At 40.3% G+C, this 13721-nt stretch overlaps 1 protein-coding gene across 1 annotated transcript in view; it reads left to right on the top strand.

The window, feature by feature from the left end:
• The window catches only part of unc5db (unc-5 netrin receptor Db), a 120814-nt gene extending 107868 nt beyond the window's left edge, over positions 1-12946 (top strand). Inside the window, exons 16-17 of the mRNA XM_023397699.2 lie at positions 2861-3039; positions 6299-12946. Of these exons, the coding sequence (XP_023253467.1) occupies positions 2861-3039; positions 6299-6560 (441 nt within the window). The 3' untranslated portion in view covers positions 6561-12946. The remainder of the gene's footprint in view (positions 1-2860; positions 3040-6298) is intronic.
• The last annotated feature ends 775 nt before the right edge of the window (positions 12947-13721 follow it).

Genomic DNA, 13721 nt, shown 5'->3' on the forward strand with positions numbered 1-13721 from the left:
GGGTGGGGGGAGGGAGGGAGGGGTGCTTCACTTTCTCACTCAACCTTTAAGTAACCTTCTTGGAGTGTGTCCACTGAAAAGCAGGGGCCAGCTCTCCTGAGCTTGCGTTGAGTATTATTAGAGAAAAGAGGACACACTTACTTTGTTTCTTTCTTCACAAATTTATGCTAAACACAGACAACAGAGATCCAGCTGTTTGACACGTTTACTGTACTCACCACCTCCCCAGTGGGCTCACACTTTTGGACCCCACTGTATACACACACACACACACACACATATATATATATATGTATGTATATGTGTGTGTGTGTATGTTTTAACCTTTATTTGTCCTCGCCTGCTTCACAACAACAGTCCTCTGTCAGCCTGAGCAGCTCCACTGGAGCTAGGAGTTAGAATTCCTCACTCCAGAGCTCCTGGACAGTCGTTGTTAAGGCAGAAGAGAGTGTAACATATTGATTTTACCAAACTGCTTTTTCACAACCAGTAACAGACATGCCTGTCCTACCTCAGAGCCACAACGCTACTTGAATATATGGTGTTGCAGTGAGACGCAGGTAAAATATTCCCTGCAGTTACATTTTATTGTTTATTATTAGTATGGATCTGTCAGATAGGAAGAGGACATGAAAGCTGTGAGATGAATTCAGATCATCCGCACATTGTTTTTGACTCTTACAGTAAATAGACGTGATCATTACGAGGAGAGTTTACAATGTTTTACATTGTGGGTGACCAGGCTGGATCAACTCAGCAGTCTTTCCAGCTGTTTTACGCCAACATGAGTCAAATTTCAAATTTTTACCAAATTTTCTAGAAAATGAGAAAAGAAAATCTAATTTGAATCAGTGTTTACATCCACTGCTGTTCCGTGAATATGAGTTGGGTTGGGGTTGGTGGAGCTAATCCTCCAGTCGGGTGCCATTAAACGGTTGAAGAAGAAGAGTGTGACTGTCAGACCTCAATCAAACAAAAACAATGTGGAAAACATGATGGAATTATAGTTTCTGTTCATTTCATATATTCATTTGAGGAATGTTACAGTCTCCTCATGGCTCCACACAGATCTGATGTTTTATCGATTCCACCTCAGCCAAGCGTAAAAACTTTTTTTATATATATATATATTTCAGGTTTGTTTTGATGGAGGTTTTATTTTTTCATTGTTTACTTTTTTTTTTTTAACACAAATAGAAAAAAGTGGATATACAGAACATGTACATATTGTTATCCTGTCACTTTTTTTCAAACAAATCAAGTTTGAATTCATGTTTGAACTAACATGTTCTTTCTTCAAATTCCTTTGAATACATCCCACATGTCTTACTGACGTTACTGTGAGGCCGTAACAGACTTGCTTTTATTTTTGAAGTCATAATTGCTTCTTAATGCCAGTTTTCTCCATTCTGCATTAGCAAAGAAAACAACAATAGTCTGTCTCACTGATGGGCAACAGGCCACGCAGTGAGACAGCCTTTTACGAATTTGAAGAGATGATTACTATTTAAATTTTTCATTTTTTTTCCCCCCATGTGTCTCGTTCGGAATAAAACGTGACAGTGCCATCTCGTGCGTTTCCATTACACCGATTTCATGGCTCGCAGCAAAGTTCAGCCAATTTCAGCTCTGGCCAATGAGATAATAACTGTTAGGTTTATGACTTGAAAGCGAGCCATGATAAAAAAAAAAATGGAAAAGAAAGAGTTAATGCATCTCCACTCTTCCTGATTAGTTTTACTCATCTTCTTTTCTGAAAGAGGATTAACTCTGCTTCATTCATGTTAAGGTGGAATTCAAAGTTAAAATAAGTAAAGGTACGCTACAGTTTGCATTGACACTCTGCTCCGTGTCCCACCCTGCGCTCAGTGCAGTGTGTAGCGTTGATCTGCTGATTTTAGCCTTGGATTCAGTGAAATTTCTCCAGCACAAAATGAGATTTCACTATTTCCAAACGGAGCGCGTCAGTGTTTCTGTTGGCCGACTCAGCACATCCTCATGGTCAATAGTGAGCAGAAGAGGACCGCAAGTCCAATGCCAGTTGGAGATTGTGCTTAAACAGGATATGGATGAAAACTTTTCAAAACAAAGGCGTAAATGTGCATTTTCTGCCAATTAAATAAAAATGAAACGGCACATCAGTCTAGAAATAAGTCCACTGGTGGTGCTGCGGTTGTATGTTCCTCGGCTGTTTGTTGTGGAGTACCTGCCGGACTGTGATATGGGACCTAATAGGAAGAGGGCGCTGTTTCTCTATCACAGAGAATCAAAGTACCAGCATCAGGACGTAAAGCTGTGGGATTAAAGAGAGAAATGTAGTCTCAGAGTAGTTTTTAATTACCTTAAATCTTATATCTGTAGTCTTGAAGGTAAGATGGAGGCACGTTCACCAACGCTAGCCAATGAATGAGCTGAGATAGAGTGGTTCGGATGAGTGGAAGAGAGGAGGTGTTCTTATGTTTGCAAACCAACCAGTCATTGGAGGAATCCGTCGGTCCATCCATCTATAACTGATCACAATTCATACTGACCACAGCCTCTGTTTACCTAAAGGACCAGACTCCAGCCGTTTAAAGCCACTTTTTAAGTTTGCTGGGTTGTCTTTTCGATTTTCAAAAAATAGATATAGCTTTAATTCTGAGGAGACAGATTCTACCAGATGTCCCCGCCTTCGTCTTATTTGTTTACAGACTATGTACCGGTGTTTTAAAATGTTAAACACACCTGTCTGAATGGTCCTGACCCACTAAACCTCATCCATCTGGCTCTCCAAGCTGGTTAAAACAAGCACAAAGTGACATTTGCAAATCCTTTCTCAACTCTGACTGATTATAATCTGTGTCTGTTCCGTTTCCTCCAGACTGAAAAGGAGTCAGTTCCATTTTTTATGCAGACAGACTGCACCATCACGTCCCAGACGGGGCCCAAGGCCTTCAAAATCCCCCTGTCCATCCGCCAGAGGATCTGTGCCACCTTCGACACTGCCAACGCCAAGGGCAAGGACTGGCAACTCTTAGCCCAGAAACTTCACTTAGATCGGTGAGCGTATGATGTGCATCCTCGCTGAGACTGAATGGTGTGTGTGTGTGTGTGTGTGTGTGTACCCATCTCTCTCCGTGTGTGTTCCCGCTGAGAACACACTGACGAGAATGATAACAATCCTGTGAGTGCTGTTCACCTCCTGAACGTGGCTTTATGTGCAGCTTGTTGCCGGGTACCTTTTATCCCTCACGGTGTCTCTCAGCAGTAGGTGACGGGACTGATTCTTTCACTGTAGAGCACATTGCTGATGTTGTCTGTCTTCTTTAGTATAATGCCGAAAATCAAATGCACCTCTGACATTTCTGTCAGTGTCGACCAGATCGTCTAACGTATATGTTCACACGTACTTATAAATTGATTGTCCCTTTTTTATCTAATAAAAATATGCATTTATAATGAGGCGCTGTACTAATATTGACTCAGACCAGTTGTTGTCTTTACTTGGCTTTAGCTTGTGGCAGCTATAATCTCCTGTTAAGTGCATGATTCATGAGACGCTGGTATCTAAGAGTCCTTTGGGATTCCAAATTATCCAGATAAGCTTTCCTCTCCAGTTTGAACGGCTTTGAACTGAGCCTGATGTGACCAATGGCTGCAGCCTTTTATGTTGCTTGTTGTTATTTCTCTTGTAAAGTACCAAGGAGCGGCAGTGAAACACTGCCTCCAACTGGACATGACACAGATGGGAACTGTGCTGTATTGGCACGGCAGCATGCTCCCTTTTCTTTACCTTGGCAGCAACTGAGAATTAAATCCAAACCAAACTGTGTTCGCCAGTAATTATTCATCTTTTCTAATGATAATATTTACTGATTATGTTTTTAATAGACTTAAAGGTCACACTCTTTGTTTTAGCTGCATGTAAAATCAGATAGTTGTGTTTACAGCACCAGGGTAATCCAATTTGTGTTCAATTCATTTATAGTTTTAAACAGATAAGTACATTTAATAATAGTCAACTAAAGGGACCCAAAGACCCATATGGGTTTTGTTAATATTGATTTAGTATTGAAATGTTTTTAGATTGTTGTGTGACATGTGGTTAACCATTTTTCTACAGAGCATTCCGTGATCAGCTGTAAATCCTGACAGATAAGATCTTTTCCATCATGCTCACGATAATGGATCCCATATGTTAAATATCTGCTCTTGGATCTTTTATTGACACCTCCTGAGAAACAGATTTCTCAAACAGTAATTATTTTGTATTTATCTATACTGTGAAGTTTATTTGCATCAAAATGTTTAATCATTTGAATTTTTCCAAAGTAACATAACAATAATTATATTCCAATTATGTCATTTACACCATTTAAATGTACTTTGTGGTATTTAAGGTGGCGGCAAGGCAACCACCGATAAATCAAAGTACAGCATCACACTGATGCAAAAATGATATAAGAATCCTAATTTGTCAAAAAGCATTACTGCTCATTGATAGATAACACTCCCCACCTATGTGGCTGAGGAAACTCAGAGATATAAAAAAAAAGATCCACCACAGAATAAATGGTGGCTTGACACTACATAATAAAGACAAAAACATAATTAAACACACTTGACTCATCTCTGATAGTAGACAGATTTATGTATGTTGTCATAGTAGCTGTATTTGTTGGCATGAATATTAAACTGGTGCCACCTCCACAATAATCCAGGCTGAGCCAGAAAGCTGCTCTGGTCTCAACAATCCTTATTTCTCCGATGGAAAACCGTCTATAAGTCACTACATGGATAAACGACTAAGATGACACAAGCCTGTTTGGACTGCACTCACACCATAATCACAGTTAGTCAGAACAGCTCGTCACTTGTGTAATGTGGATCATATTTACTGCAACATTTATTATTTTTCCCTGTTTAGTGTAATTTGATCTGTTGTATCTTGGAAGGCTACTGTGCACAGTATGTATTATTATATTATTATATATTGAAAATCATCATACTCATTGTTGTATTTCACACACTGACTGCGTCCTTCTACTAAAAGATGAGTCTGGTGATTATTCTCAACAAATCCCATGAAAAGACCGAAGCCAAAAATGAATGCATCCCATTAACAAGTGCTGAGTGTAGTGTGTGTGTGTGTGTGTGTGTGTGTGTGTGTGTGTGTGTGTGTGTGTGTGTGTGTGCGCGAGCTCATGTATCCAGTGGCTGATGTATTTCCTTCCTCTGAGCCACAGAGCTCCACTGTTGTCCAAAAACCATTAAAAACACATCAGTTAGCCACAGCGGTGCACTGGGTGAAATGTTCCGTTATCACCATGAACACATACACACAGCTTCTTCTTTTTTTTCCCAGCCTGAAACATAGACTCATCATCCTGTTGCCACATATACTCACTTGAAGACCAAATGTGTGTTAATCCACAGCTGGAAATGCTCGAGTTCACGAGTGTTTGGAGCAATGGTTCCCAACCTGTGCTGGGCAGTGAAGGTATTGCAAGTGGGCCGACGGATCATTTGCAGAACAGTACAGCTTCGGTGGTAAAATGTAATAATGAAAAAAATATATATCAATGTTTTTAAATGTCTTAAAACGAAATGATCTTTAAAGACAGCTTTACGGCTTTAAAAATGTTTTAAACTTGTTTCTTGTTTTCTCTGGAGGCCTATCACTGTGATGTTAAGACAATGATAGGAACTTTTAAGTCGTCGCCAGCTGGACAACATCTTATACTTATACTCGTATACTAGTATTGTTAATGGGTCGGTTTTGGCCCCCCAACATTTTTTAAGATTTTCAAGTGGGCCATGAGTCGGAAAAGGTTGAGAACCGCTGTGTTAATAATTATTAATGTTTGACTACACTGCCCAGCTGTTTTAGGAAATTACTGAGCCTTTAAAAAATGAAATAAAATGAAAGCATGCATTTGTGACCTGTTTTAAAAGATCTTCAGGGTGATCCAATGAGCTCGGGGCTGGTTGTCACAGACGTGGTGGAAGAGTCAGTTGAAGTGTTGAAAGATGCACAAACACATTGTTGGTTTTGGTCTTAACATGGGATTTGTGTTAAAAAGAAAAATCCTTGAACGTCCACAGTTTTATGGAACTACAGGCTTTGTTTTCTGCGCATCAATATCACACTCAGCACTCTCAAAGGAAAATACAACAGATTGCGTTTGACTCATGTCTTTTACAAGATAAACACATAATCAAGAGGGACTCTGTCCATATCTGAGGCCAATATTAAACAGTTTTCCCCTGACCTCCTCCCGCCGTCTCCATTAATCCGGCTTTATGTGCTCCTCTGCAGAAACCTGGGTTATTTTGCAAAGCAGCGGAGTCCGTCTGCAGTCATACTGAGCCTGTGGGAGGCTCGCCACCAGGACACTGCTGACCTTGACTCTCTAGCCAGCGCCCTCGAGGAGATTGGCAAAATCCACTCCAAAAGCTCCCCCAAGGACCAGGACGAGCCGGAGTCTGACTTCAATCATATACAAGCGGGCAGCCTGTGTGCGGCGGGCGAGCTAGCGAGTGAGAAGACGGAGGACTCTGCTCCTGAATACACAGGCTGAGAGACACGAGAGACACTGAGTGAAAAACTGACAAAAACATATGTCTGTCTACGCGCACAGCCAGTGATGGACAACACACTGCGGCGGTCCGCTGGAAGGTCATGAGGTTGTCGGTGAGTAGACGGTGCGAGCAGCCAACGTGCCGACCAATCACAACGGGTCGCGGTGAGCTGTCGCCTGCTGTGGATCCGCCCCTCTCTTTTAGGAATCTGTCTGAGGATCGACTGTAAATCTTCTTTCTGCCCTTTCACTCAATTTTTAAGTTCATTTTAAGTTGAATTGTTCTTTGTTTGAAGTTAAAGATCCCCCCCCTGTATATTCCTTTCCAGCTGAGAGGGTGAGTGGGAGAGGAGGGTGGGGAGCGGGTTATTTCCTGAACGCTTCAGTCAATTATTTAATGAATGTGTTAGAAGAGACGAGAGCTCCTTTTCCCCCCTGGACGGTCCCCTGCCATCTCCCCTCCTTTCCCAGCGGTCCACACGGCAGCTGGACATATTTGCATAGAGGTTCGTGTATGCAAATAAGATGATACAACTGTGGCATCATTTCAGAGTCACCTGTGTTTCGATCTAATTTCTTTTTTTTTTTTCTTTTTTTTTCAAAATCCCCGCGTCACAGAATGAATGAGGACGTAGAAGCTACTTTTTTGATGTCTGATATATTTTTTAAAGGAAGCTGCTGATTGCTTAAATGTTGTGATTGTGAACTTTTAAAGCCAAGTATCTAGAAATTCACTCATTTTCATCTCTTAAAAAAAGATTTGTTCTGTAGGAAATTTGGCACTTCTGATAGACAACCAGTTTAAAAAATAAATAAATAAAAAATAAAAAAAATATATAGTTTAACCTTGAAGGACAGCACAGTCAGATGGTGACTTCTCACGTGTGAATGGAGGGGGAAAAAAAAAAAGTAGTCGTGGCAAATGTGGCAGAGTGAGATTTGTAACCGTGGCATTACAGTTCATTACAGTTTGCTCCACCAAGAGATAGGGAGGGAGGAAGCTGTAAAACATCATTTCCTGGCACCGCGGGGAGCGTATCGCCACGTCTTATCATCCAATTCCCACCATTAACACTCTTCACATAGACCTCATATCAGGCCCCCGACACACCCGACTGCCCCCCCTCCTCAAACCACCTTCACCCCCCACCCCCACCCCCCTCATCTCCAACACATGCAGACACACACATTGACATTTCATGGCCACAGAGGTCACGTGCACATGTGCTGGACGTGTTGTAAAACAAACAAATAGAAATTGAATGCTGATGGTGTCGGAGTCAGAAAGAACACATAAGTCGAGTTTCCATCCGAACGTGTCACAAACTTTAAACTGAACAAACTGAATTTTCAGAAACTTGGCAAAAGCAAATGCTAATTTATGTCTCCATCCACCTCTGTGAGCTGTAGGTGGCGCTAACTCTCCAGTCAGGTGCCGTCAAACCGCTGCAGAGCAAGAGGCTGCAACGACATGACCTAATTAAAAGAACAAGGGAAATTCCTGGTGTCCTGTTCGTGTTTGTTTCTTGTATCAATTCAAAGTAAGTTGTATGCTCCGCATTGGTCCCAGTGTCTCACCGAGTGACATGACTAAGTGACTGAGTATGATCATTTTATCCTTCATCATTCATTCGCTGAATCTGTTTCCATTGCACTGAGTTGCATTTGCCTTTAATTGATACACCAACTTTTCCATGCTACCAATGATAAAAACTTTTCTTTTTTTTTCCCTGAATGGAAACGTATACAGTCACATCTCTGTTCAAATCAACAGTGAACACATATCACACTGAAAGAATGATAAATATAACAGAAATATATCAGAAAAATGTTCTCTATTCATGTCTATTTACCATTACCACTGAGGTAATGGTAAATGAAAAGTTGGCAAACCTATAGTGCTGTATGACCTTATGTATTGCATCATTATCAAGCAAGTAGTCACTGAGGTAAACAAGTTCTGATCTGTGTAGCTTTAGAAAACTATTAAAGTTTTAACCCTTAACTCTCACTCTGGTTTTGTTATTGTACCCAGCAACAGTTGAAATGACTTCAGGAGAGAGGTACACGTGTTCATGAGAGCTGTCGTTTTTTGTCGTGCTCACAAAGTAATCATTGTTTCACTTTGTTAAAACCACAATGGTTTCAGTTTTGTAATAACAACTGTTGTGGATGTTGATTTGGAAAGTAAACCTCAGGAACACGCTGTTTTTTTTTTTTTCTTTCTTCAGAAAGAGGCTGAATGAGAGATTGCATTGAGTTACTGAAGCCAGTGGAACAGAGGGAAGCCTGGCTGTGAAGGCATGACCTTGGCTCTCTATATGTTAGCACAATAGACTAAATGTATGTCCAGAGCAGCACGGCACAGGAGGGACACAGCAGGTGGAATAATTACATTTATGTTGGTTTCACCCCAAGAAAACATTTTGTCATTCCAGGCAGGTAGTAGATATAAAGTGTCAATAAACTGGCTACTGGATAACAGATAAAATAACATTTAGATTTATCTTTCAGTTTTGAGACAGTGTATGGAGTATGGAGGTCACAAAGAGTGTTGCCAGACTGGTTTGTTTTCCACCCAGTTGATGTACTTTTTCTTTAAATGAGCAAGTAAAAGTAGATTTAGGTGGGTTTTCATATTTTGAGCTACACAGACATTTAGATTCAGTGTGCCTTACACTCTCCGAGAATATCATCATCTCTTATCGTGAGTGAACGGCCATAAATCCACTTAGAAATCATAGAAAAAAAGATGCTACTTGTAACTCCAGAACTTGCCTGCAGAGGATTGTTTTTCAGTATCAACATAATCCAGTAACAGTTGCCTGTTCACCCATGGCTACATTGCAACAGGAACTGTTAATAGCAAATTCAGTGTACTTAATTTTCCAAACTAAACAAATATGGTAAAAAAATAATAAAAAGGGACTCAATTTTATCCTACAAAGTAACTGACTGGATCCATGGCAACACTATACTTCCCTTTTCTTGTAAATATATATAAATCTGGCAGCACTGGTCACAGTCGGGGAGCCACATGAACTGTAGGTCTGTGTTTGTATAACCTATCTTCAAAGCAAATAGAGCACTTTTCACTGAGGGTATATTTTAGCTTTATGATATAAAACACCTCAGATTTTAGCTCCTTTTTGATCTTGTAAAAAAAAAAGAAAAAAATCATTCCATAAACAGAAAGAAGCAGAATTGAAGTGTAAAGGTTGTGGCATGATGCGCCAGCTTGGTGAGCGACTGTTTCACTATAAAACATCATGCCATACGACCATTTGTTCATTATTACTGCAATGACTCCTACAGGTTTATGTTCTTCTTAGGAAGAGTGTGCGGGTGTTTATGGTAAACATGGCTGAACCCTGCGGTTTGAGTGTGGCATTTCCCAGTATTACCAATACCTTAATTCAAAGAATAAGATTACTAGTCACACAACTCTGTCCACAGATAGATAGATAGATTAGATATGAGTAATGTTGTACAAATTAACTCATAGGCTTGGGCATGCATCCTTCCTTGCACATAGTATCTGAGTCTGTGGTCCTTTAATCTCAGTGCTGATACTTTCTAGTATTATGTTGTCAGCTAGAAGGGGATTCTGGGAATTGTTTTTTTTTGGAACGCTATTGGGTACTATAACGAAATCAGAGACCATTTTTTTCATCTTACTTAATCATATGAGTACCTTCAACCATGACTGACTGACGGTATTGATTCCCATCATTAACCTGAACAAAGAGGCGTCATCCTTACTGTCGGCCAAATAAACTCCAGCCACAGTCCTCATTTCTTTCTACATTTCTGTCTACAAATCCAATTCTTCAGCGTTTCTATTCTAGTATAAATTCTGTTGGCTATTTTCAGTGTTTTCAGAAAGTTTTCAGAGCCCTTCACCTCCATCACATCTTGTTATCTTGCGGTCTTTTGCTAAAATCCTTTAAATTCATTTTTCATTCATCAGTCTACAATCAGCCCCCACGATGACAAAGTGAGAACTGAATTTCAGAAATGTTTGCAAATGTGAAACGAGAAACTGAAACATCACATCTATAAAAGCATTCAGACCCTGTACTTAGTTGAAACACCTTTGGCAGTGATTACATCTTTGAGTCATCTTGGGTATGACACAACAAGCTTTGCACATCTGGATTTGGGGATTTCCTGCCGTTTTTCTCTGCAGATTCTCTCCTCCACATCCTCCAGAGATGTCTAAGTCAGAGCTCTGGCTGCGTTACTCAAGGACATTCACAGAGGTGTCGCTAAGCCTCTTCTGCATTGTCTTGGCTGTGTGCTTAGGTCCTGTTGGAAGGTGAACCTTCAGGCCAGTCTGAGGTCCTGGGCTCTGGACCAGGTTTTAATTAAGGATATCTCTGTACTTTGCTCCATTCAGTTTTCCCCTCAACCTGGACCAGTCTCCCTGTCCCTGCTGCTGAAAAACACACGACCAGGTTAGAGGTCAAATTTACAACATTAGTTCTCTGAGAATTTCCTATCCAAACAAAATTTGTATTATAACTGAAATATCTCTAACTAAAAAAAAATCACATAGAATTGGCGCCTTGTGAATCAGAATTGAATCCATTCTAGAAAATCAGTGGCAATACCCAGACCCAGTCGGGAGCCCAGAGGTCCACTTCAGAGAAAAAAAAAATGTAGAAATGACGTTCGGACGTTCAGTCGGGTCGTTTTGAGGTATTAAATCAATGCAGTTAACGTCACTGTTTTTATGGTTTCTCATCACCACAGCTGCTGTTTGTGTTGAGTGCAGGGGTGCAGCTGAAGGTTACTGTAAAGATCAGCTGATAACATTACATAATGTGTGCGTGTTAAACCAATGTACCTATAGCTTGTATAAAACAACGCATTTTGACAGTTATTCACAAGGTGCCCGCACATGTAATCACGGTAAACAGTCAGGCTGTAACAATGGCAACAACTAGTGCGTGACAGGATAATACAGACTCACCTCATCTCTCTTACCAAGGCCCTTCTCCCTCGGATGCTCAGTTAGCCCAGTTTTAGGAAGAGTCCCGGTTCTTCCATTTAAGAATGATGGAGGCCGCTGTGCTCTTGGGAACTTTCAATGCAGCAGATTTATTTTATTTTTATTTTTTTCGTATAGCCTTCTCCAGATCTGTGCCTCAACACAATCCTGTCTCTGAGCTCTGCAGACAGCTCCTTCCTCCTCATGTCTTGGTTTTCTGCTCTGATCTGAATTGTCAGCTGTGAGACCTTTATATAGACAGGTGTGTGTCTTTCCAAATCATGTCCAATCAGTTGAATTTACCGCAGGTGGACTCCAGTCAAAGAGTAGAAACGTCTCAAAGATGATCAAGAGAAATGGGAGGCACCTGAGCTAAATTTGAACTGTCAAAGCGTCTGAATACTTTGCATTTTGTCATTATGGGGTAGTGGGTGTAGATTTGATGCATAAGGCTGCAACATAATTTCTCAATGTACTGTCCTTCAGTATTTCACCAGGAATGATACAGTGATTTTGAATATGTCACTTGTATGTGAAAGAACCATGTTGATTTCCCCCTTATCATCTCTATGCATTTCTAATCAAATTATATCCATCCTTTTATGTAACTTAAGCTGGTAAGTGAAGAATGTGAAAAGATAATATTTAGTTTTTGTTTCTTTAATTGTGACTAACTGGATTCTCCTTTCATTCTTGCAAGCAAAGAGTGTCAAAAATGGAAATGTGTGCTTTTGTAACGCTTAGCGGTGGCCTATGTTGCATCGAGAGCATCCCGTCTGTGCTGTACACCCCATCACACCCAGCATTCACCTGCATTTTGGATGTGTTTCAGCTATGTCTATTGTATCTCATAAATGTGTTGAAATTCTGTTTTTTAAAAGTGAGCTCAGACACACACACGCACGCACACACACACACCAGACACACACACACACACACAGACGTATTCTCACTATGTATAATGCTTTGGTGTAAGACTAACCCTGTTTCAAACAGTTCACTGTTGCATCCATGATATTCTGTCACCTGAGTTGGTCGGTCCCATGCTCTTTTTTGCTTCACGCATGGCCTTCGGCTTCATATCACTATTCTTGTGCCTTGTTTAACTACTGTAAATGGTGAATGTTGTAAAGTACAGATGGGGATGAAAAAAAAGAACAATTAATCATACTGACATACATTTAAAGGTATTAGTTGAAAAGTATTTAAGATTATAATATTGAATAGACTGCAGAGCTTTTCTAGTGCTGAACATCTATGTTTGGTAATGCCAGGGCAGCTTTGTGGTATATTGTATCTATAATTATGGACATTTTGGATGTTTTCTGTACAGTAGAATTTGCAAATGTATATGCAGCCTTTTGGAAATAAATGTACAGTTGAAAGATCTCAACTTGTGTAAATGTGAGTTATTTTTTGCCTTATGCTGTGAAGCTATCATGTAATTCACATGGAGTGGATTATTATGTGACTGTCTGATCTCATCACTCCCCACACAGAAACACCACTTTGAGAGCTACCTTACCAAATAAAAGGGGCTCCTCACGTCTTATACTACTGGTTACGTTTATTCACATATCCTATAAAAACACTCAAACTGATCTCCAGACCAAACCAGATGAAGAAGATCATTTAACAAGTCATCAAACATCAACATCCAGAACTCACATTTTCTACCAAAAACATCTGAAACTCACATCAGACAAAAATCTGATTCACGATTCAGTCAGAGCTGAACACACGGACATGAGAACACCACCACAAATAAACCTCCATGAATCTGATTAGAAACCAGAGAAAGAAGAAGCTCCTCCGTCAGTGATGCAGTGATAGCGGTCAGTACATCAATGGTACATAACAAAAAGGAACTTAAAAATAAATCATTCAGTTCACTTCATTTTCCAAAATGTAAACAAACATTGGCTGAGAAAAAAAAAAAAAAAAAAGAGGCGTGCAGATCACAGCTTACCTCACTGTATCCATGGAAACATATGTCCTGTTTGTTGGAAAAGTTTAGTTTCTCTCTCTTCTGTTATCAGAAGAGAAATATCTGATTTAAACTAAATCATTTGGCCGCACGTTTGAGCCTCAGTCAGACCCAGAGTCAGAGACTAGCAGACGTATCAGGGCGGTTAGCGTAGTTAGCATCTTTTCTCTGCTTCAGAGGG

The sequence above is a fragment of the Seriola lalandi genome, unplaced genomic scaffold (assembly GCF_002814215.2).
Source record: "Seriola lalandi dorsalis isolate HSWRI2012SDOR001 ecotype SW California unplaced genomic scaffold, Sedor1 jcf7180002054883, whole genome shotgun sequence".
In the NCBI taxonomy this organism is placed as follows: Eukaryota; Metazoa; Chordata; class Actinopteri; order Carangiformes; family Carangidae; genus Seriola; species Seriola lalandi.